Below are 24,635 nucleotides of genomic sequence, written 5' to 3' on the forward strand. Positions count from 1 at the left end.
GGGGTTAAGGGCCTTGCTACACCCAATCCCCCTGGAGCAATGTGGGTTGAGGGACCTTGCTCAAGGGCCCAGCAGTTGAGCGGCTCTTATTGTGGCTACACACGTGGACAAAATTGTTGGTACCCCTCTGTTAATGAAAGAAAAACCCACAATAGTCACTGAAATAACTTTAAACTGACAAAAGTAATAATAAATAAAATTTTACTGAAAAATAACCAATGTAAATCAGACATTGCTTTTGAATTGTGGTTCAACAGAATCATTTAAAAAAAACTAACTCATGAAACAGACCTGGACAAAAATGATGGTACCCCTAGAAAAGATTGAAAATAATTTGACCATAGGGACATGTTAAACTAAGGTGTGTCCTCTAATTAGACAGGTGTCTTCAAACTTGTAATCGGTAAGTCTGCCTATTTAAAGGGTGACGAGTAGTCACTGTGCTGTTTGGTGACATGGTGTGTACCACACTGAACATGGACCACAGAAAGCGAAGGAGAGAGTTGTCTGAGAGTTGTCTGATTTTCATTGGTTAATTTTCAGTAAAGTTTTATTTATTATTACTTTGGTCAGTTTCAAGTTATTTCAGTGACCATTGTGGGTTTTTCTTTCATTAACAGAGGGGTACCAACAATTTTGTCCACGTGTGTATACTGGGACTTGAACCCTTAACCTTCCAGGTTCCAGATCGCCTCACGGGTAGATCAGCATCTCCAAACAGCTGGCTAAATTTGAAGTATAATCCTGTGATGAAGATGATGATGATGAAAATGAAGGAACAATCTTCCTCTTGTTGTGTTTGGCTTTGCGTGGAGGAGATTAGAAAGAAAATTATAGACAAGCATGTTAAAGGTAAAGGCTATAAGACATCTCCATTATTCAGAAGTTTAAGGTCGACGGGACTGTAGCCAACCTCCCTGGACGTGGTCACAAGTGGAAACTCCAAGGTCAAGGTACATCAGTGTCAGATGAATATTGACAAGCCACAAAGCTTCTGGGAGAATGTCCTTTGGACAGATGAGACAAAACCGGAGCTTTTTGGCAAGGCACATCAACTCTATGTTCACAGACGCAAAAATGAAGCATCCCGAGAAAAGAACACTGTCCCTACTGTGAAACATGGAGGAGGCTCGGTTATGTTCTGGGGCTGCTTTGCTGCATCTGGCACAGGGTGTCTTGAATCTGTGCAGGGTACGATGAAATATCAAGACTATCAAGGCATTCTGGAGAGAAATGTGCTGCCTAGTGTCAGAAAGCTTGGTCTCAGTCGCAGGTCATGGGTCTTCCAACAGGATAATGACCCAAAACACACAGCTAAAAACACCCAAGAATGGCTAAGAGCAAAACATTGGACTATTCTGAAGTGGCCTTCTATGAGCCCTGATCTAAATCCTATTGAACATCTGTGGAAGGAGCTGAAACTTGCCGTCTGGAGAAGGCACCCTTCAAACTTGAGACAACTGGAGCAGTTTTCTCATGAGGAGTGGGCCAAAATACCTGTTGACAGGTGCAGAAGTCTCACTGACAGTTACAGAAATCGTTTGATTGCAGTGATTGCCTCAAAAGGTTGTGCAACAAAATATTAAGTTAAGGGTACCATCATTTTTGTCCAGGCCTGTTTCATTAGTTAGTTTTTTAAAATGATTCTGTTGAACAACAATTCAAAAGCAATGTCTGATTTTCATTGGTTAATTTTCAGTAAAGTTTTATTTATTATTACTTTGGTCAGTTTCAAGTTATTTCAGTGACCATTGTGGGTTTTTCTTTCATTAACAGAGGGGTACCAACAATTTTGTCCACGTGTGTATACTGGGACTTGAACCCTTAACCTTCCAGGTTCCAGATCGCCTCACGGGTAGATCAGCATCTCCAAACAGCTGGCTAAATTTGAAGTATAATCCTGTGATGAAGATGATGATGATGAAAATGTAGGAACAATCTTCCTCTTGTTGTGTTTGGCTTTGCGTGGTGATTCTCAGTGGGTGGGCTCGCGATCAAACTGGCATTGATTACCGCTGCGTGGAGAGGGGGGAAGGGGGGGGGGGGGGGGCGTGAGGGGGATGGGGTGAGGGCCGCCCCACCTCGGCTGAGATCCGTGGGCCCTCGTGTCGGGTCCACACGCGCGCACACACACACACACACAGACACACAGACACACACAGACACACACAGACACACACAGACACACACACACACACACACAGACACACACAGACACACACAGACACACACACACACACAGACACACACACGCACACACGCACAGACACACACACACACACACACATGCGCTCACACACACAGACACACACACACGCACACACACACACGCACACATGCGCTCACACATACACACACACACACACGCACACATGCGCTCACACATACACACACACACACACACATGCGCTCACACACACACACACACACACACACACACATGCGCTCACACACGCTCACACACACACATGCGCTCACACACGCTCACACACACACATGCGCTCACACATACACACACACACACACACACACACATGCGCTCACACATACACACACACACACACACACACACATGCACTCACACACACACACACACACACACACACACACGCGCACACACACACACAGCCCAACGCTAACGCCCCGTTGCTCGTAGCGCTCATCGATACCGGCCGGTCGCTGGAGAAACTTTCGCCGCGTTTCTCCACTAAAGCACGCGTTCGTTCTGCAGGGTGCCACGCTGCACGGCCCAATAATCCATCACGGTGTAGCCAACCTTAACCTCGCATATTTCACTCATGTAAATGTGCTGCACTGGTGTGCTTTCTGCTGCCAACTCACTCTGGCACCAAGTCTCTGTGTCTCTGTGTCTCTGTGTCTCTGTGTCCCTGTCCCTGTGTCTCTGCCTGTGTCCCCGTGTCCCTGTGTGTCTGTGTCCCTGTGTCCCTGTGTCCCTGTGTCCCTGTGTGTCTGTGTGTCTGTGTGTCCGTGTGTCCGTGTGTGTCCCTGTGTGTCCCTGTGTGTCCCTGTGTGTCTGTGTGTCTGTGTGTCTCTCTGTCCCTGTGTCCCTGTGTCTCTGCCTGTGTCCCTGTGTCTCTGTGTCTCTGTCTGTGTGTCTGTGTCCCTCTGTCCCTCTGTCCCTCTGTCCCTGTGTCCCTGTGTCCCTGTGTCTCTGCCTCTGTCCCTGTGTCCCTGTGTCTCTGCCTCTGTCCCTGTGTCCCTGCGTCCCTGCCTCTGTGTCCCTTTGTCTCTGCCTCTGTCCCTGTGTCCCTGTGTCTCTGTGTCTCTGTGTCTCTGTGTCTCTGCCTCTGTCCCTGTGTCCCTATGTCCCTGTGTCTCTGTGTCCCTGTGTCCCTTTGTCTCTGCCTGTGTCCCTGTGTCCCTGTGTCCCCGTGTCTCTGCCTCTGTCCCTGTGTCCCTGTGTCTCTGCCTCTGTCCCTCTCTCCCCCCTGTATTCTGCTGGGGACCCTCATCATGCGAAACACACTTTTAAAAACAAAAACGAGAAGCGCTTTCAGATGGGCCTGGGGTGTGACTGTGTTGCTGTGGGGGCTGACAGTGAGTTGAGCATCTCTGAGGTGCACAGGCACTGTGTTGATGTAGAGGAGGGGTTGTTGTCACGGTGACGCAGCAGGTAGGCAGGCTGACCCCTGAATGACAGGTGGAGGTGAGTGAGTGTGTGGTCCCAGTTCTGAAGAGGTACCTCAAGGCTGGTCCAAAAAGGCCAGCCAACAACCAAACCCCCCCCCCCCCAATCCCCCTTCCCGAAAATCCAGCTGCTCCCGTGTTTGGGAACGGCGCACCTGAACAGTGCCAGTCGCCGTGGGAACACCCGTGTGCTGTGCCAAACGCGTCCGTGGCGTGTCGGGTCGTCCGTTTGAAGCCATTAAGGCTCCATCGTCAATGTTATTCACCATCAGTACCGCTGAACTCTGAATGACACTTAGTCTCAACGCTTCATCATTAAAACATTTTGTGGTCCATACTTTTCTCTGTAGTTTTGTCATAAATCCTGTAAGCATGGGCTAGGTGTAGATTTGGGGGTCGGATGGTGTATTGTACCCCCACCCTTGTTTAAATCATCCTGAACCGTTATCCGCCTCAGTACTGTCTGTCTGTTCGGGAAGTTCTGTCCCGTTTTCCCCTCCCTGTGGGGCAGTTTCTCACTCACGCTGTTCCACTCTCCTCCTTCCGTCTGCTGTCCGTCAGTAGACCACTCGTCTTCTCAGGAATCAGAAACGTTAATCCGCTATGTCTGTAGATAACTAGTGCTAGTTGGCTAGGCTGCAGGATGCACACGCACACGCACACCACACCGCACATACACACACACACACGCACACCCGCACGTGAAGAACTTGCTATTTTAATTTGTTGATGAATGTTAATTTGCGGTGTTTTTATCATAAGTGATTGTTCATTAGTCATACTGGCACAGCCTCAGGAGTGGTCTCTGTCTCTTTTAAAGTGTTCAGTGGCTCATTACTCATTCAGACTGAGCACAGAGCTGCTTGGGCTGACGTGTGTATACAACACTAAACTGGTATCGGGGTTTAAGTTCTGTCTGTCTGTCTGTCTGTCTGTCTGTCTGTGAGTGTATATGCACAGTTGTAAGTACATGAGTACACGTTGTGTGCACCCTTGAAATATGGTTGAGAGAGAGAGAGAGAGAGAGAGAGAGTGTGTGTGTGTGTGTGTGTGTGTGTGTGTGTGTGTGTGTGTGTGTGTGTGTGTATGTGTGTGTGTGTGTGTGTGTGTCTGTCTGTATATGCGCAGTTGTAAGTACATGAGTACATGCTGGAAATATGGGTTGACGAGATTGTCTGTCTGTCTGTGCGCGCGCGCGTGTGTGTATATGCAGTTGTAAGTGCATGAGTTGTGTGCACCCTGGAATACGCGCTGGGAGAGTGTCTCTGTGTGAGTGTGAGTGTGGTGGTGCGTGTATATGCAGTTGTAAGTGCATGAGTACAGGTTGTGTGCACCCTGGAATATGGGTTGAGAAATGAAACGCCCTTCTCTCTGCTGGTTGTGAAATCTGACCGATGATTGCCATGGCGACCTGCTGCGTGTATCGATAGCCCCGCTAATCCCTGTGGTCAGTCTTTAATTGCATTTTCTCTCGTTGTCCTCCAGTTACTACTGTTCTCCCCCCCCCCCCCCCAGTTATTTTGAAAGTGGACTTATCGTGATTGCACACTGGCCCAGACACACCTCGTACCCCCCAGTCCCTGGCAGGGTGGATTAAACCTCTCTCTCTCTCTCTCTCTCTCTCTCTCTCTCTCTCTCTCTCTCTCTCTCCCTCCCTCTCTCTCCCCTCCCTCCCCTCTCCTCCCTCTCTCTCTCTCTCTCTCTCTCCCCCTCCCTCACTCTCTCCTCCCTCTCTCTCTCTCTCTCTCTCTCTCTCTCTCTCCCTCCTCCCTCCCTCCCCTCCCTCTCTCTCTCCCTCCCTCCCTTTCTCCTCCCTCCCTCTCTCTCTCCTCCCCTCCCTCCCTCCCTCTCCCCCTCCCTCTCTCTCTCCTCCCTCCCCCTCTCTCTCCTCCCTCCCTCCCTCTCTCTCTCCCTCCCTCCCTCCCTCTCTCCCTCTCCCTCTCTCCCTCCCTCTCTCCCTCTCCCTCTCTCCTCCCTCTCTCTCCTCCCTCCCTCCCTCTCTCCTCTCTCTCTCTCCCCTCCCTCCCTCTCTCCCCCTCCCTCCCTCTCTCCTCCTCCCTCCCTCTCTCCTCCCTCTCTCTCTCTCTCTCTCTCTCTCCCCCTCCCTCCCTCTCTCCTCCCTCTCTCTCTCTCTCTCTCTCCCTCTCCCTCCCTCCCTCCCTCCCTCCCCTCCCTTTCTCCTCCCTCCCTCTCTCTCTCCTCCCTCCCTCCCTCCCTCTCCCCTCCCTCTCTCTCTCCTCCCTCCCCCTCTCTCTCCTCCCTCCCCCTCTCTCTCCTCCCTCCCTCTCTCTCTCCCTCCCTCCCTCCCTCTCTCCCTCTCCCTCTCTCCTCCCTCTCTCTCCTCCCTCCCTCCCTCTCTCCTCTCTCTCTCTCCCCCTCCCTCCCTCTCTCCCCCTCCCTCCCTCTCTCCTCCCTCCCTCCCTCCCTCCTCCCTCTCTCTCCAGGTCCTGGCGGATAAGCACGGTAACGCCCTGTGGCTGAACGAGAGGGAGTGCTCCATCCAGAGGAGGAACCAGAAGGTGGTGGAAGAGGCGCCTAGGTACGACCTCTGACCCCTCACCCCTGACCTCTGTGTGTAACATGACGATAGAGAGCCACAGCGCTTTGCGTAGCTGCAGTTGCTGTAAAATGCAAACACTAGTACAGCGATGAGCAGTTCACCAACATGCGCGTTGCCTTCCTCACTGTCAGTCCTCTGAAACAGAAATACTTTTCACTTATGGTAAATGCAAACCTTTTAACTTCATAAAGTTGACTTTGTGAGTATGACTTGCGGTGTATCGGTGTTGGCTGGATGGAGGATTACTAGTTTGTTGGATAGAAATGAGGAGGTGGACAGACGCGTTATCGGTTTTCGATGCTTGTCCTTTAAACGTAGCAGACTGGCTGTGATTCCTGATCAGTCTGATCACGTGACTGCATGGTGAACACACTGCACATTTTCCGTATGGTTGATGTACATCCAGGCCGGCTCGTTGGGCTGACGTGTCCCTCGTACTGAAGCCCTCAGAGGGCAGAGTCCTGGGTTTCAGGCTCCTTGTGATGACTGAGTGGCTGTCTGATCCTGGAGCCCCCTGCTCTGTGCTCTCTGCTGCCCTCCTCTCTCTTTCTCTCTCGCTCATCAAAAGCCCCTTTGTTTTGTTGCTGTTCTTCGCCGAGTGCGTGTGTGTGAGAGAGAGAGAGAGCGTGTGTGTGTGTGGTGGCCAATTAAAGCGGGCTGTCGTGTGTGACCTCATTCAAGCCCCCGCGTCCCCGCGACAACTCCCTCCGAGCGACATCATTCAGCGCGCGAGCGGCCCGGAACAACGGCACAAACCTCCCGGAAGAAAAAGCTCCTTCAGGGGGGCGCACACCTGCCCGGCGCCGGGGCCCCGTGTGCAGCGGCCTGGATCAGCGGCTCCTCGCGGGGTCAGCCGGGGTCGCGCTCCGGTCTCTGTCGTGTCTCTGTGGGAATGTAAGATGGCCGCCGTCGGGCGGGGGAGAGACTGTGACGTGGGCCGCTCCCCCCCCACCCCCTCCCCGCTCCGTGGCGCTAGACCCTAATCCCGCCGCCGTTAACACCGCCCCTCTCGTGAGCGGCGCCCCTGGGTCGTGGCGCCCGCATCCAGCCCGAGAGACCAGAGGGATGCTGGGAGATAGGATCTTTTTTTCGGGGCCGCTCAGAACAGAACCCCTCATGTTTCAGCCCAGGACCAGATGTGGACCTAAGCCCTCTGCTGACCTCTCCCCTCTGACCTCCGACCTCTCAGCCACGCGCCGCTACATCTGACAGAGCTGCTTCCACTTCCTGCAGAATGTCTGCATCCTACCGACCGTCCCTGAGGACATGCCCAGAACTGCCCCTGCCCCTGCCCCGACTCCTACCCCTGCCCCGAACTGCCCCGACTCCTGCCCCTACCCCGACTCCTACCCCTACCCCAAACTGCCCCGACTCCTGCCCCTACCCCGACTCCTACCCCTTCCCCGAACTGCCCCGACCCCTGCCCCTACCCCGACTCCTACCCCTGCCCCAAACTGCCCCGACTCCTGCCCCTACCCTGACTCCTACCCCTGCCCCGAACTGCCCCGACTCCTGCCCCTACCCCGACTCCTATCCCTGCCCCAAACTGCCCCGACTCCTGCCCCTACCCCGACTCCTATCCCTGCCCCAAACTGCCCCGACTCCTGCCCCTACCCCGACTCCTACCCCTGCCCCAAACTGCCCCGACTCCTGCCCCTACCCCGATTCCTACCCCTGCCCAAAACTGCCCCGACTCCTGCCCCTACCCCGACTCCTACCCCTGCCCCGACTCTCCCCACCTCAGACCTTTGTTGGTTCTTCAAAACCAGTCTTAAAGCGTACAATTAATAACGTGGTAATACGTCATCGTGTGCCAGTGGGTGTGTATATCTGCCTGTCTTTCGCTCCTCGGTGACATCGCTCCCTGTAAAATGCTGTAAATGTGAGTCAGGGGGCGATGGCCGGCCTTGCTGGTTTGTTTGTTTTGGTTGGTCCTGCAGGGAGGGCTGTACACGCCCTGCGGTCGCCGTGGTAATAGCTGTGGTTTGCCGCCATGTGCAACCTCTGTGTGTGTGTGTGTGTGTGTGTGTGTGTGTGTGTGTGTGTGAGAGAGAGTGTGAGAGAGTGTATGAGAGTGTGCGAGAGAGTGTTGAGAGAATGTGTGAGAGAGTGTGTGAGAGAGTGTGTGAGAGAGTGTGTGAGAGAGTGTGTGAGAGAGTGTTGAGAGAATGTGTGAGAGTGAGAGAGTGAGAGAGTGAGAGAGTGAGAGAGTGAGAGAGTGAGAGAGTGAGAGAGTGAGAGTGAGTGTGTGTGTGTGAGTGTGTGTGAGGGAGAGAGAGAGTGAGAGAGTGAGAGTGTGTGAGAGTGAGTGTGAGAGAGTGAGAGTGACCTCCCTCTCTCCCGCAGCACGTTCCTGGACCCCGACACGCGGCGGGCGATGGGGGAGCAGGCGGTCTCTCTGGCGAAGGCGGTGCAGTACTCCTCTGCTGGCACGGTGGAGTTCCTCGTCGACTCCCAGAAGAACTTCTACTTCCTGGAGATGAACACCCGTCTGCAGGTACGACCTACGACCCCTCGCCGACCCACGACCCCTCAACCCCCTGGACTGGGTTGCAAACATAATTTGTTATTGTATAATACTTCAAAACGATGATGAAAAAGAAGGAACAGGTGACCCTTGAACCCTGGTCCCCTGCATGAGAGACAGTCGCACTGACCGCACCCCCAAACCTGCTGGGAGCCTGGGCTGCCTTTCCAGTGCCTGAGGCTGCTCTCTTTTAAAAGTATCTTTTCCCTGATTGGTTTGCAAACACATAGGCGTGAGATTTCAACGCGAAATTGCCCTTTTGACATGACCATCTGCCCCCCCAGGGTGCTGTTGAGGGCAAAAGCGTACCCCAGATACCCCACCCACCCCCCCGGCACGGACCGTTACCCCGAACCCATGCTGAGCCACGCCCGCCACTCCACTGAAATTTATGCTGCTGTCAGCAGTGAAAACAGCACTTCTTCCCCAAATATTTGTCAACCAGCAGTGTCCCTCTCTCTCTCCCTCCCTCTCTCTCCCTCTCCCTCTCTCTCTCTCTCTCTTCCTCTCCCTCTCTCTCTCTTTCTCCTTCTCTCTGTTCCTCTCCTTCTTTTATTTATTTACTTTCTGGAAACCGTAGATCAAGACGGAGTACTGTGGGTGGAATGTTTTGCTAGCGGAGATTTTAGTGACGTGCGTTTGTGAGGCGTCCCCTCTGGGCCGTTAGCCCATCGGGCCCCTGGGATTGGGCCCCAGGCCTCGCACTCTGACTCGGGCGAAAGCCACTCCACTCCGCTGACGCTGACGCTGGAAACTGTGTGTGTGTGTGTGTGTGTGTGTGTGTGTGTGTATGAGTATGTGTGTTTGTGTGTGTGTGCCCGCCCGTGTGTGTGTGTTGTGAGCAGGTGTGTGTGTGTGTGTGTGTGTGTGTGTGTGTGTGTGTGTGTGTGTGCCCGCCCGTGTGTGTGTGTTGTGAGCAGGTGTGTGTGTGTGTGTGTGCCCGCCCGTGTGTGTATTGTGAGCAGGTGTGTGTGTGTGTGTGTGTTGTGAGCAGGTGTGTGTGTGTGTGTGTGTGTGTGTGTGTGTGAGCTAGGCTCAGCAGAGTGTATCTCAGGTCCGTCCCCCTGATTGGCTGACCTTTTCAGAGCTCAGTCTCTCTCTCCTGTTTCAGAGCTCAGTCTCTCTCTCCTGTTTCAGAGCTCAGTCTCTCTCTCCTGTTTCAGAGCTCAGTCTCTCTCTCCTGTTTCAGAGCTCAGTCACTCTCTCCTGTTTCAGAGCTCAGTCTCTCTCTCCTGCTTCAGAGCTCAGTCTCTCTCTCCTGTTTCAGAGCTCAGTCTCTCTCCTGTTTCAGAGCTCAGTCTCTCTCCTGTTTCAGAGCTCAGTCTCTCTCCTGTTTCAGAGCTCAGTCTCTCTCTCCTGTTTCAGAGCTCAGTCTCTCTCCTGTTTCAGAGCTCAGTCTCTCTCCTGTTTCAGAGCTCAGTCTCTCTCTCCTGTTTCAGAGCTCAGTCTCTCTCTCCTGCTTCAGAGCTCAGTCTCTCTCTCCTGTTTCAGAGCTCAGTCTCTCTCCTGTTTCAGAGCTCAGTCTCTCTCCTGTTTCAGAGCTCAGTCTCTCTCTCCTGTTTCAGAGCTCAGTCACTCTCTCCTGTTTCAGAGCTCAGTCTCTCTCTCCTGTTTCAGAGCTCAGTCTCTCTCTCCTGTTTCAGAGCTCAGTCTCTCTCTCCTGTTTCAGAGCTCAGTCACTCTCTCCTGTTTCAGAGCTCAGTCACTCTCTCCTGTTTCAGAGCTCAGTCTCTCTCTCCTGTTTCAGAGCTCAGTCTCTCTCTCCTGTTTCAGAGCTCAGTCACTCTCTCCTGTTTCAGAGCTCAGTCTCTCTCCTGTTTCAGAGCTCAGTCACTCTCCTGTTTCAGAGCTCAGTCTCTCTCCTGTTTCAGAGCTCAGTCTCTCTCCTGTTTCAGAGCTCAGTCACTCTCCTGTTTCAGAGCTCAGTCACTCTCCTGTTTCAGAGCTCAGTCACTCTCCTGTTTCAGAGCTCAGTCACTCTCCTGTTTCAGAGCTCAGTCTCTCTCAGGTCTTCCCCTGCCTCAGAGAGCTGGGGTAAAGGTGCTCCAATTGGAACGCGCCCGTGTCCCAGAGGAGAATGGAGAGCAGGGATCGGAGCGCGGCTTAACCTAGCGCCTCGGCCTGTTAGCACGTTAGCTCAAAGCGCCTGAAGGGAACTGATAACACGGAGCACTGGCTCCCATTGGCTGGAGCCGGGGGCTTCATGGGGGTTACTGGTGCATGATGGGAAGTGTTTAGGGGCTGTTGGATGACCTTTTAGAGTGGCCTGTTTTGAGGATCTGAACCTACATTTATCAGGGTCCTGTGTGCGTGTGCGTGCATGTGCTTTTCCTCATTGAGGCTGGGACTGGGGTTTACTGTGTGCTTTTGTATGTGTGCGCGCTCATGCAAGGACTTCAAACATACTGACACACATACAAACATGTACACATGCCCAGGCTGACACACACCCACACGCACACACACACTCGTGCGGGCACTCACACGCATGCACTCACACATACACCCCCAAGCACACACATGCGCACATATATATACATCCACACACGCACGCACAAATGCACGCACGCACACCTGTGCACACACACACACACACACACACACACATACACACCCAAGCACACACATGTGCACATATATGCGCACGCACGCACACACACACACACACACACACGCACGCACGCACACGCACACAGTGAAACACTGAATAGCAGTGTAGAACATAATAGTTTTGTGTTGGCTCTCCCACAGAAAGAGGAGAGTGTAATTACACCCCCCCCCCCCCCGCGGTAGCCTCTCCGGCCGTGCGGAGTCTGGCAGAGGGCCATGCCTGCAGGCCCCTCTCACATCTCCTGCCTAGCCCCCCAGGCCTGGGGCCCCCCCTCCGGCTCCGGGTCCTCCCGGCGGAGTGGTCTGTGCTCTGGGTTACTGTGCCTCTGCTTCGGCGCAGAGTGAGACCCCAGCCTCTGCTTCAGCGCAGAGTGAGACCCCAGCCTCTGCTTGGGCGCAGAGCGAGACCCCAGCCTCTGCTTCAGGGCAGAGTGAGACCCCAGCCTCTGCTTCAGGGAAGAGTGAGACCCCAGCCTCTGCTTCAGCGCAGAGTGAGACCCCAGCCTCTGCTTGGGCGCAGAGTGAGACCCCAGCCTCTGCTTGGGCGCAGAGTGAGACCCCAGCCTCTGCTTGGGCGCAGAGTGAGACCCCAGCCTCTGCTTGGGCGCAGAGTGAGACCCCAGCCTCTGCTTGGGCGCAGAGTGAGACCCCAGCCTCTGCTTGGGCGCAGAGTGAGACCCCAGCCTCTGCTTGGGCGCAGAGTGAGACCCCAGCCTCTGCTTGGGCGCAGAGTGAGACCCCAGCCTCTGCTTGGGCGCAGAGTGAGACCCCAGCCTCTGCTTGGGCGCAGAGTGAGACCCCAGCCTCCGCTTCAGGGCAGAGTGAGACCCCAGCCTCCGCTTCAGGGCAGAGTGAGACCCCAGCCTCCGCTTCAGGGCAGAGTGAGACCCCAGCCTCCGCTTCAGGGCAGAGTGAGACCCCAGCCTCCGCTTCGGCGCAGAGTGAGACCCCAGCCTCTGCTTGGGCGCAGAGTGAGACCCCAGCCTCTGCTTGGGCGCAGAGTGAGACCCCAGCCTCTGCTTGGGCGCAGAGTGAGACCCCAGCCTCTGCTTGGGCGCAGAGTGAGACCCCAGCCTCTGCTTGGGCGCAGAGTGAGACCCCAGCCTCTGCTTGGGCGCAGAGTGAGACCCCAGCCTCTGCTTGGGCGCAGAGTGAGACCCCAGCCTCTGCTTCGGCGCAGAGTGAGACCCCAGCCTCTGCTTCAGCGCAGAGTGAGACCCCAGCCTCTGCTTGGGCGCAGAGTGAGACCCCAGCCTCTGCTTGGGCGCAGAGTGAGACCCCAGCCTCTGCTTGGGCGCAGAGTGAGACCCCAGCCTCTGCTTGGGCGCAGAGTGAGACCCCAGCCTCTGCTTGGGCGCAGAGTGAGACCCCAGCCTCTGCTTGGGCGCAGAGTGAGACCCCAGCCTCTGCTTGGGCGCAGAGTGAGACCCCAGCCTCTGCTTGGGCGCAGAGTGAGACCCCAGCCTCTGCTTGGGCGCAGAGTGAGACCCCAGCCTCTGCTTGGGCGCAGAGTGAGACCCCAGCCTCTGCTTGGGCGCAGAGTGAGACCCCAGCCTCTGCTTGGGCGCAGAGTGAGACCCCAGCCTCTGCTTGGGCGCAGAGTGAGACCCCAGCCTCTGCTTGGGCGCAGAGTGAGACCCCAGCCTCTGCTTGGGCGCAGAGTGAGACCCCAGCCTCTGCTTGGGCGCAGAGTGAGACCCCAGCCTCTGCTTGGGCGCAGAGTGAGACCCCAGCCTCTGCTTGGGCGCAGAGTGAGACCCCAGCCTCTGCTTGGGCGCAGAGTGAGACCCCAGCCTCTGCTTGGGCGCAGAGTGAGACCCCAGCCTCTGCTTGGGCGCAGAGTGAGACCCCAGCCTCTGCTTGGGCGCAGAGTGAGACCCCAGCCTCTGCTTGGGCGCAGAGTGAGACCCCAGCCTCTGCTTCAGCGCAGAGTGAGACCCCAGCCACCTAGGCAACGCTGGGCCAGCCAGGCACACGCCGGACACGTGAATATTGTGACAACTGTGCCATGGTTTACAAACAGTCTGACAGTTAGGCCATTGTGGGGTTAAAATGGTCTCTCTCGCTCTTTTCTACGATGGGTTTCTGAGGCATGGTACAAAAAGCAGCTTGTCACGAGCAGAACCGAACGTTATCGTCCATATGCCTTCAGCTTCCGCAGAGTTGACGGTGATAACCGTGCAGTGACTGCTGGCTACAATCATGGCCAACATAAACACTTCCACACGGCCCTCTGGACGGACACGAGCGCTGAATGTTGTCATGAAAGCCATGATTTCTTTGGCATGTCCATAAACCCGTTTCTGTTTGCTCATGAAGTCCGCTCGGAAAGCTTTGATGTCGAGGTTCCCAGACGTTCGTTTGTGTCCTTTCTCTGTGGGAAAAGGGGGTGGGGGGTGGAGGATTATGTTCACTTTTTTGGGGGGATTTGCACATCGGGTCCCGTTGCTTGCCTCTTAGGAAGCTGCTCGCTAATTAAAGTTCCAGTGGAGGAACGGGGGAAGCGCTGAAAGAGGAACTTTTCCCCGACACCCTCTCGCCTGGTGGAGTGAGTCGCTGCGATTCCAGCGTTTCCACGGCAGCGCTGTGGGGGAGGAGTTGTGGATAATCCGGAGTTGAGTCTCGGTGGGGTGTTCCTCCGGACCCAGGAAAACCGAGCTCGCTAATCACCTAGAATTCCCGCTCATTCCCGCCGCCGCTAAAGTGGGGGGACTAAAAGTGATAATTAGAATCACATTCTTTTAATTGCCCCGATTGAGCGGCGGTGTGGTTTTAACACGTTACTGACAGACGTCAGACAAAGCACACGTTCCCTACCTCTGCCCCCTTAATCAGGCTTATTCAAACGCCACAAAAAAAGTGTTTATCATGTTGCGGTGTGGCGCGGTGGCAGTTTGCGCTTCAGAAAGGAGAAGAAGAGGCCAGTAAAAATGGCAGTTGAAGGGATCAAAGCCCCTAAATGCCTCGTTAGAACGGGCTCATTAAACGGACGTTGCAGAGCGGGGTAGGTTAGTCTTTTGAAAATAATTGGGAGTTTTTGTATTACAGAGCGGGCAGGAAATCAATCGGCACGGGGAGAAAAAAAAAAAAGTGTTTAAATGTTTCTGGCCCGGTAATGGGCTGTCGTCCGCATGACACTCTGTCTTTCAAAAGCGAGCCGTTTGGATTGTTGCCGTCCGCAGACGGCGAACGGTAAATTTAGACGTAGCGCGGAAGTTTGAGCTGCTCTCGGGAGTCGCGTGGCAGACCGTAAGCTTGGCTAAAATTCCCCCCGGGGGGACTTCCTGTCCATCAGACCAATTAGAGGTTCCCACCTCTGCCCGTGTCTATCGTGTCAAGACTGGACTTCCTGTTTGATGAGCCTGTCCGTTAATCGCGAATCGCGACCAGTCAGTTTGTTTAATTTTAGGACAACAGAGTGGGGCTATTCTAGGATTCTGTTCCGTAGGTTGTTTCTGTTCCGTAGGTCGTCTTTAATGGAATATTAATGGCCTACACGCATCGGGGTTCTCTTCGTTGTTTTAGCATCTAAAAACGCCCACGCGACATTTGCAAAGAGCAGTGACCTCTGTTAACATTTAGCAACGTACATGTTAATGCGTGAAATCGTTTTACAAACTGGTCAAATGAATAGCAGTTATACCCTAAAATAGGCACGCACTGCTACCAAATTGCAATTGTTTTACTTGAATCGGTACGGCACACAAGTGGAAGTATCCAGGATTACGGGAAAAGCGCAAAAGCAGGACAAAGAAGTGCTTGGGCCTTTAACTCGGAGTTCCAGGACAGTCCGTGGTAAGATGGTTGGGTGTGTAAAACCTGATTAAACCAGTCTTGTGAGGACCGGACAGCTCTGTCGGGGAAGCGTACGTCAAAGGCCGGCGGGCTTCCTTCTGCAGCTCTGGAGTCTTTTGAGGCCTTGGATGGAGTAGGTGGGATGTGTAGGGCGGTTTATGTTTTATTTACAGTCACACAGCCTATAGATAATACAGGGTATGGGTGTGTCTGCATGCTGTGGAGGGGGAACCGCAGCCGTACCGCGAATGCTTTCCAGGGTCTCGTTATTGTTGTTCAGGAAATCAAAATTTTGACTCCTGTCTGTCTCGCGTCGATCAACCGTTGTGAGTTTTTCCGCCTTTGTGCGGAAGGCTGGAGCGCGGTGCTTTGAAGGTGGGTCGGTGAACGGGTCGACAAGCTCGACCTCTGACATTCCTCCGTCCGCGAAATCCGAGAGGCGACCGTTCATTACCTCTGTTTGTTTGGAGTAGTGCGCTTCACGTGACTGATCGGGGGATTCTGTTGGGAAATAAAACCTTTAACTTGTGTCTGTCAGAAACAAGTTATTTTTCATTTTTTTATTCAGTTCACAGATTCAGTGTTAGGAGTCGTGCTGTGAGTCTCGAGCAGAATTGGGGTGAAAACAGAGATGCTTCCTGTAGTATGTGGTGCCCAGGTGAACTCCCCGCTGTTTGGTGGGAGTATATACAGCAGCTAATGAACTTAGCTTGGATCAGCGTAAACACTTTAATGGGGTTCAGGGTTCGTTTTGGGGGTTCTGGTTCATGGTTCAGTATTGGATCACCACAAACACATAGACTCTGTCATTCACATGCTCACACACACACACACACACACACACACAGTCTGTCTGTGTTGGAACACCTCCAGGTCTTCTGGGAGCTGAACATCCTCTAGAGCAGAGTGGATCTGTTGTACTGCAGTGTCAGAGCAGAGTGGATCCCTCATACTGCAGTGTGTCAGAGTGGATCCTTCATACTGCAGTGTGTCAGAGCAGAGTGGATCCTTCATACTGCAGTGTGTCAGAGCAGAGTGGATCCTTCATACTGCAGTGTGTCAAGAGTGGATCCTTCATACTGCAGTGTGTCAGAGCAGAGTGGATCCTTCATACTGCAGTGTGTTAAGAGTGGATCCTTCATACTGCAGTGTTTCAGAGCAGAGTAGATCCTTCATACTGCAGTGTGTCAGAGATACAGTACTACACCAGGGTCTGTGTGGGTGCTGTGGATACACATGACAGCAAAAAAGCCCCACAATTAGTCTGCATATTCATGAGCATATGTACAAGGTGTGTTCCTCTTAGCAAGGCTCCTTTTTTAAAATAAAGGTTTCCCTGGTGTGTGTGCGCACTTGTGTGTGTCCTTGCTCATTTGTGTGCTTGTATAAGTGTGCTTTTAAGAAGTGTGAGATGGTGCATGCATATCTGTGTCTGTCTGTGTGTCTTCATATGCATGTTTATTTTTGTCTGTGTCTGTGCCTGGGCCTGTGTTTATGTGTGTGTTTATGTGTGTGTGTGTGTGTGTGTGTGTATGTGTGTATGTGTGTATGTGTGTATGTGTGTATGTGTGTATGTGTGTATGTGTATGTGTGTGTGTGTGTGTGTGTGTTGCGTGGCTAAAAGGCAGAAAATCTGTGTGTGTGTGTTTGTTGCGTGGCTAAAAGGCAGAAAAGCTGTGTGTGTGTGTGTGTGTGTGTGTGTGTTGCGTTGGTAAAAGGCAGAAAACCTGTGTGTGTGTGTGTTGTGTGGCTAAAAGGCAGAAAAGCTGTGTGTGTGTGTGTGTGTGTGTGTGTGTGTGTGTGTGTGTGTGTGTGTGTGTGCGGAGGGGAGGGGCAGTGCTTCAGGGGATGATATGTTAATAAAATGTGTCGAGATGTCTGGGAAGCCATTCTCTCTTTATAAACAAACTTTCAACATGAGCCCAGCTAATTAGCAAGCCCATCTGTTCAGTTTTGCAAAGTTGGTGATATTTACCTGAGGAACTGCACCAGTAAAAACAGACAAGCTCGCTTTCTCATAGTATGTGACGAGTGTTATAAATTTAAATCAAATAAAAATAAAAAATAAATCAAAATGTTTTAAAATGTTATTTATATATATTTTTTTTTAGGTGCTTCCGTTACGGAGTTCTTTGTTTGGGTGTTTCAGTCGTTCCGTGTCTCGCCCCGGGCTGGTGCTGATATAATTAAGGCATTTATTTGTTTCACTGTACACACTTTTAAAACTGTCGATGCCTCTTAATTATGGCGTCTTTAAAAACACGTTCTGCACGGAGCGGGGTGTTAATTAAGCGCTGGCAGTTGCATGGCGCGTCTCCCAGACGCGGGAACGCGGGCGGAACGCGGGTGAAACAGGCGAAACGCGGGCGAAACACAGACGAAACGGGGGCGAAACGGGGGCGAAACGGGGGCGAAACGGGGGCGAAACGCGGGCGAAACGCGGGCGAAACGCGGACCGAGCAGGGTAGTCTCTGAGCAGCGATGTGCTGATGCTGTCGGGGGTGATTAGCGGTGTGTGCTCTATGATCTGTGCTGTAAAGATCGCACTGCCGTGTAATTATTTTACTATTCTTAGTGTTCCAGTTGCCAAAACTGTGGCATTGCTAGTTGGCCAATCTCTCATTCTACAAGGGTTCAAGTTTTCCCTGTGATCTCTGTACTTCCCTCTAGGGTCTTTCAGCGCACTTGTCCCTGGCTATGGGTATGCACTTTGCACTTTGTTGTACGTGGCTCTGGTTAAGAGCGTCTGCCAAATGCCTGTAATGTACTATGATATAAAAAATGTCTTGAGCTGATGGCAGGGTGATGTTGGCGGTTGGTTAGCGATTTTTTTGCCCTCAACAGCACCCTTGGGGGCAGGTGGTCGTGTCAAAAGGGTCACCTCATGCTGTAATCTCATGCCTGCGTGTTCGCTTTTAAAAAGGCAGCTTAGGCTCCCAGCTGATTTGGTGGTATGGTTAGTGTGATTATCTCTCACCTGTTCTGTTTTCCTCTTCGTTTCACTGTCCCACTCTGGAACAATACAAGAATGGAAAAATAATTAGGTGTGAAAATATGCAAGCATTACAATTTTATACTTTTTTTGGAAGGTGTACTTGAAGATGTGTTCATACGGTTATGAAGTTTTGATTTGGGCCGGTCCTGCAGGTGGAGCACCCCATCACAGAGTGCATCACAGGACTGGACCTGGTGGAGCAGATGATCCGCGTCGCCAAGGGATACGCCCTCCAGTACACTCAGGCCGACATCCCCATCAACGGCTGGGCCATCGAGAGCCGCGTCTACGCCGAGGTGTGTGTGTGTGTGTGTGTGTGTGTGTGTGTGTGTGTGTGTGTGTGTGAGGGGGGTCTACGCCGAGGTGTGTGTGTGTGTGTGTGTGTGTGTGTGTGTGTGTGTGTGTGTGAGGGGTCTATGCCGAGGTGTGTGTGTGTGTGTGTGGTGTGTGTGTGTGAGGAGTCTATGCCGAGGTGTGTGTGTGTGTGTGTGTGTGTGTGTGTGTGTGTGTGTGTGTGTGTGTGTGTGTGTGTGTGTGTGTGTGAGGGGGGTCTACGCCGAGGTGTGTGTGTGTGTGTGTGTGTGTGAGTGAGGGGTCTATGCCGAGGTGTGTGTGTGTGTGTGAGGGGGGTCTACGCCGAGGTGAGTGTGTGTGTGTGTGTGTGTGTGTGAGGGGGGTCTACGCCGAGGTGTGTGTGTGTGTGTGTGTGTGAGGGGGGTCTACGCCGAGGTGTGTGTGTGTGTGTGTGTGTGTGTGTGTGTGTGTGAGGGGTCTATGCCGAGGTGTGTGTGTGTGTGTGTGTGTGGTGTGTGTGTGTGAGGGGTCTATGCTGAGGTGTGTGTGTGTGTGTGTGTGTGTGTGTGTGTGTGTGAGGGGGGTCTACGCCGAGGTGTGTGTGTGTGTGTGTGTGTGTGAGTGTGTGTGTGTGTGTGTGTGTGTGTGTGTGTGTGTGTGTGTGTGAAGGGGGTCTACGCCGAGGTGTGTGTGTGTGTGTGTGTGTGTGTGAGGGGTCTATGCCGAGGTGTGTGTGTGTGTGTGTGTGTGAGGGGGGTCTACGCCGAGGTGTGTGTGTGTGTGTGTGTGTGTTAGGGCTCTATGCCGAGGTGTGTGTGTGAGGGGGGTCTACGCCGAGGTGTGTGTGTGTGAGGGCTCTATGCCGAGGTATGTGTGTGAGGGGGGTCTACGCCGAGGTGTGTGTGTGAGGGGGGCCTACGCCGAGGAGGGGGGAGGGGGTGGTTGACATTAGCTCAGGAGGTAAGAGCGGTTGTCTGGCTGTTGGAGTGTTGCTGGTGTGATCCCCCCACCCTGGGTATGTAAAAGTGTCTCTGAGCAAGATACCAAACCCCCAAGAGTAGTTTGTGAATGAATAGTGTGAGGAATTTTGGTTAGGTCCTAACCAATCCCCTCAGCGCCCTTGCTCATGTTTAACATCTCAACGTTTCTCTGTGTGTTTAAACGACCCTCCTAAACCCCTCCTAAACCCCCCTAGACCCCTCTTTAGACCCTCCTAAACCCCCCTAACCCCCTCAGACCCTCCTCCAAGCCCCGGTGCTGTTGTTTTAGGGCTGTAATAACTTAGTAACTTGTTATGCTAATTAGGCTAGCCCTCCGAGTCCCTTTCAGTGCGGCGGTGGGTTTATTGGCCGTTTGTTGGCGGTGTTGGATCTGAAGAGTGGGGCCGTCATTAATCCTGTTAAACAGGGATAATTGGGCAGAAATGGCCCTGCCACTGGCTGCAACTCCTCAGAGCGGCTGTTAACCTCGTTTCCTGTGTTTTATGTCAGAGTTAACGCTTCCTCTCTCGTCTCTCTCTCTCTCTCTCTCTCTCTCTCCCCCTCTCCCTCTCCCTCCCTTTCAGGATCCCTACAAGTCGTTCGGCCTGCCCTCGATCGGCCGGCTGTCCCAGTACCAGGAGCCCACCTCCCTCACTGGCGTGAGTTTCATTACCGGAGTCTGTCTCCCTGTCCCGCTCTCTACGGGGGAAAATTAGCTTTAAAATGAGAATCGAGAACAATAACTATAACTGTAACTCTAACTATAGCTATAACTCATGACATGGTGACATGGTGACATGGCTCGGGCAGTAAGAGCTGTCGTCTGGTAGTCGGAGGGTTGCCGGTTCGATCCCCCGCCCGGGCTGTGTCGAAGTGTCCCTGAGCAAGACACCTAACCCCTAAATGCTCCATGCCTTGCATGGCAGCCAATCGCCGTCAGTGTGTGTATGAATGGGTGAATGAGAAGCATCAATTGTACAGGGCTTTGGATAAAGGCGCTATATAAATGCCAACCATTAACCATGTATAACTATAACAACAACAATGTGAGCATCCACACTGATGAACCGTAACGTTCTGTAATCTGGGTTCTGTAATCTGGGTTCTGTCATCTGCCATTTTGAATGTGACACCCTGTAAATTCAGGTGGATTATGATTGGCTGTCAGTGTACGATCGTTCATGCAGCTGGAAAAGGGTCACTGTCATCGTCATAGTTGCTCCACCAGCCACCGGATTTAGAGTGATTTCTAAAATGAACGGGGCCTGAAGTCTGTGCTGGACTCTGTGAACTGGAGAGACTCCAGTGTCATGGCCCCAGTAAAGTGTTCATTTGAATTTCAGCTGCCCTGCTTTACTGTAGCTGTCAGTCAAATATAAAATATGTCCTCGCGTAGGTGCCATAGAAATGTCTCACATTTCTTACTCCATAGGACAGAGCTGTTGACAAATTAATGACGGGGCGCTGGGAGAGAGAGATTCAGCAGAAACCGAAACGGCCGGTTTGAAACGGCCTGACGGTCGGTTACGATGCAGGCTGCTCGTTCGTGAGTCCGGCTGGAGATGGAGGTTCCGTGTCAGGCCGACTCTACTGCGCCTCGACCCAGTGTTTTTAGGAGAGGAGAGGACAGTGACAGGGGCTACCCCATGCCAGCGATACGAGGCGCTCCGTCTCGCGACGGTTCACGAACCGCAACGACTCGTTCGTGTCTAGCGCCTCTGTGAAGCCCACGGAGCCAACCGTGACGCCCGAGGTAATGTGGATGTTAGCTGAGGGGGGACGGGGGACTGCTGGAATCCAAGGTCCTCCGTCTTGAGACAAACTGTTTACTAACGGCGGTGGCTGTGTGAGCTGCTGGACTCTGCCGTGTCGGATGCGGAAAGTCAAGCCCATTGGGAGAAAGCATATGGGAAACAGAGCGCCCGTCATTTAAAATAAGAAATAACTAAAAACCCATGAATTCATGAATGCATGCATAAATAAGTTGTTTTTCCACCTTAACTCTGCCAGTGCGGTTAACCTTAAGCGTGGAGAGCGCTCAACCTTCAGAATGAGAAGCATGGCGTACACAGTTTATTCTCAATGTGAACTTCCCCCCCCCCCCCCCCACACACCCCCCTCGGTATTTTGAGGCCCGTGTTTAGCGTCTTCAGTAAGCCCGACGTCACTGTCACCCCGTACATGGGAGGCAAGGGCATTATGGAGGGAGGGGGGGCATTAATGTGGAGTTTAGGCCAGGAGAACACCTGACATCTCGCCTTTAACGTAACCCCCCCCACACACACGCACACACACGCACACAGACACACACATTAATTACGCAATTTAAATCATTATTTCCTTGATTTGTTTATTTCTCTAACCCCCCTCCACCAATTTCATATTTATTTCACATTTCTCAACCCCCCCCCCCCACAATCTTCTCCTCCCTCCTGGGATATTCCCCCCCCCCACCATATGCTTGTGGATCAGATGATGTCAAACATTTTGCCCTTGCAAGTTTTTGCAATTTGCAGTTTTCAGACGTGAGACCTGTTGAAGGCGCAAGTGATAATGGCCCTGCTCTGCCCCCTACTGTCTCCCCCCCCCCACGCCCCCCCCCCCCACACGCCCGCTCTTCAATTAAAGCTGCAGCGGGGGTTTATGTAATAACACCGGCGCTCCTGCGCCTCCCGCGTGAAGGAGAAAGAAGGAGAGGAAGAAGAACGGAGGAGAGGAGAGGAGGGGGAAAAAAAACGATTAAAATGGCTGAAACGGGCAGCCCGTGAGTGGCAGGGCGCGGCTGCGGTTGTGGTGCGTCAGCTCCAGCCCGATTGGCCGAGGGGCGGCCGCACGCTAAGCGCTGTCCGTCATTATCGCCGGGGCAATCACGGCCGTGCCAGCGGGGCGGGAGACGCGCGTGACAGCTGTAATTATGTATCGCCATGGTGATCACTTTTGGCCCGTCATGCAGGCCGGAGAGTCCCCCCCCCCCCCCCACATTCGCTGGAGTTTAATCAGATTGGGCTGTCACTGTCAGGTAGAGCTGGGCTGGGATGGGGGGCACTGGTGTGTGTGGGGTTCACTGGCATGTTGCTGTAGTGTGTGTGAGTGAGTGAGAGAGTGTGAGAGAGTGTGAGAGAGTGAGAGAGAGTGAGAGAGTGTGAGAGTGTGTGAGAGTGTGTGAGAGTGTGTGAGAGTGTGTGAGAGAGTGTGAGAGAGTGTGAGAGAGTGTGAGAGAGTGTGTGGGAGTGTGAGAGAGTGTGTGAGAGTGTGAGAGTGTGAGAGTGTGAGAGAGTGTGAGAGTGTGAGAGTGTGAGAGTGTGAGAGTGTGAGAGTGTGAGAGTGTGAGAGAGTGTGAGAGAGTGTGAGAGAGTGTGAGAGAGTGTGAGAGTGTGAGAGAGTGTGAGAGAGTGAGAGAGTGTGAGAGAGTGTGAGAGAGTGTGAGAGAGTGTGAGAGAGTGTGAGAGAGTGTGTGGGAGTGTGGGAGTGTGGGAGTGAGTGTGAGTGTGAGTGTGAGTGTGAGTGTGAGTGTGAGTGTGAGTGTGAGAGTGAGAGTGAGAGTGAGAGTGAGTGTGTGCGAGAGTGCGAGTGTGCGAGAGTGAGCTAAATTAATTACGCACTCCACCTCTCCCGGCTCACGCTCTGTGTTGACCAGGCGCTTTCAACTGGAGCTGAGCGGACATCTTAAGCTGCCTTTCATCCCGTCTTTATGTGGAGAACCCGTCGTGTGTCTTCCCTCCCTCTCTCTCTCTCTCTTTCCCCCTCTCCCACTCTCTTCTCTCTCTCTCATAAAAAAGAAAGAAGGAGGGAGAGAGAAAAGAGATGAAGCCGCAAAAAGGCAGTGTGTGTCCGTGAGGCTTTTCCCTCTCTGTGCCTCGAAGGCATTAAGGCCCAAAAGAGGGGTCCTGCTTGTCCTCGCGAGCCGTCTGCGGGTTTAGCGTCCGCGCGTCTGCGCTGCAGTCGGGGACGATGGCGGGAGTGAGACCCGCCCGGAGGGTTTGTGTTGGGCTCCATACGTGTGCGAACGGGGCCCCTGAACCGCAGCGCGTCGAGATGTCCTCCATACGTGTGCAAACGGGGCCCCTGAACCGCAGCGCGTCGAGATGTCCTCCATACGTGTGCAAACGGGGCCCCTGAACCGCAGCGCGTCGAGATGTCCTCCATACGTGTGCGAACGGGGCCCCTGAATCGCAGCGCGTCGAGATGTCCTCCATACGTGTGCAAACGGGGCCCCTGAATCGCAGCGCGTCGAGATGTCCGACAGGTATGCTTTAGAGCGGCCTCTGGCCTCTGTACTGGGCCCGGCCCAGCGCTGTGGGCAGAGACCTGCTGGGGTCGACGTACGCTGGCTTTCGGGGGGTGTGAGAGAGGCATCGCCATGGATACGGGGGCGGGCGGGGGGCGGGGGGTGTGGAGGCAATAAACACACCCCAGGATGTAGTTTCATGTTGTTGGTTTTTTTGGGGGGTTTTTTTGCCGAATCTCATCTTTGAACCTGGAAAAGAAAAACAGTGTTTACTTTGTCCTTTTTAAGTGTGGCTCATTTATATTTAGGGGGAAAAGTGCATTGTTATGAATCCGCACTCGCTGGATTATTTTCAATAATAGAATCATATTTTTATACTTCCTGACACCAAAAAAAATAAAAAAATAAAAGAATTTCCGACTGCTTTGTATTTTCTGTTTTTGTTTTTGCTTGTGTAATATTTTCTTTATTTTCATAAATTGTGGTGGGGGTGGGTGGTCTCATGCTATAATCCAAGATTAGCCTGCTTGGATTTTGTTTGTTTTGTCTATTCTTAGTAACCTGAAACATCAATTGAATATAACATTTCAAAAAATTTTCGAAATATATTTAGAAAAATCTAAAATATTCAATGTGTGTGTGTGTGTGTGTGTGTGTGTGTGTGTGTATATAGGTGTGTGTTTTGTCAGTGTCTGTGTGTTTTTCAGTATATCCACACAAGTCTTGCACCCACACTCTCTCACGCACACACATTCAGTCTTGGTAATGGTTAGTTTAGCAGCATTTTAGTTAAAAAGCAGTTACGCTGTTTGTAGATGACAGAGTAGCTAAATAAATATAATAAATGCTATTTTTCTTGGCAATATGCATGCTGCGTGTGTGAAGTACTTGACAGCATTTGTAATAAAATATGCAATTAAAAAAGGATTTTATAACGTTTTGCGGAGGTGATAATTTTTTACGTTGTGAATTTATTATCCTGGACATCTTTCTGTGTT

At 52.7% G+C, this 24,635-nt stretch overlaps 1 protein-coding gene across 1 annotated transcript in view; it reads left to right on the top strand.

The window, feature by feature from the left end:
• pcca (propionyl-CoA carboxylase subunit alpha) overlaps positions 1-24,635 on the top strand; it is a 144,488-nt gene that overhangs the window by 43,677 nt on the left and 76,176 nt on the right. Inside the window, exons 11-14 of the mRNA XM_061225833.1 lie at positions 6,093-6,187; positions 8,555-8,705; positions 18,288-18,431; positions 19,994-20,068. Coding sequence (XP_061081817.1) covers positions 6,093-6,187; positions 8,555-8,705; positions 18,288-18,431; positions 19,994-20,068 — 465 coding nt within the window. The remainder of the gene's footprint in view (positions 1-6,092; positions 6,188-8,554; positions 8,706-18,287; positions 18,432-19,993; positions 20,069-24,635) is intronic.

Source organism: Conger conger, chromosome 17 (genome assembly GCF_963514075.1).
Source record: "Conger conger chromosome 17, fConCon1.1, whole genome shotgun sequence".
NCBI classification, from domain to species: Eukaryota; Metazoa; Chordata; class Actinopteri; order Anguilliformes; family Congridae; genus Conger; species Conger conger.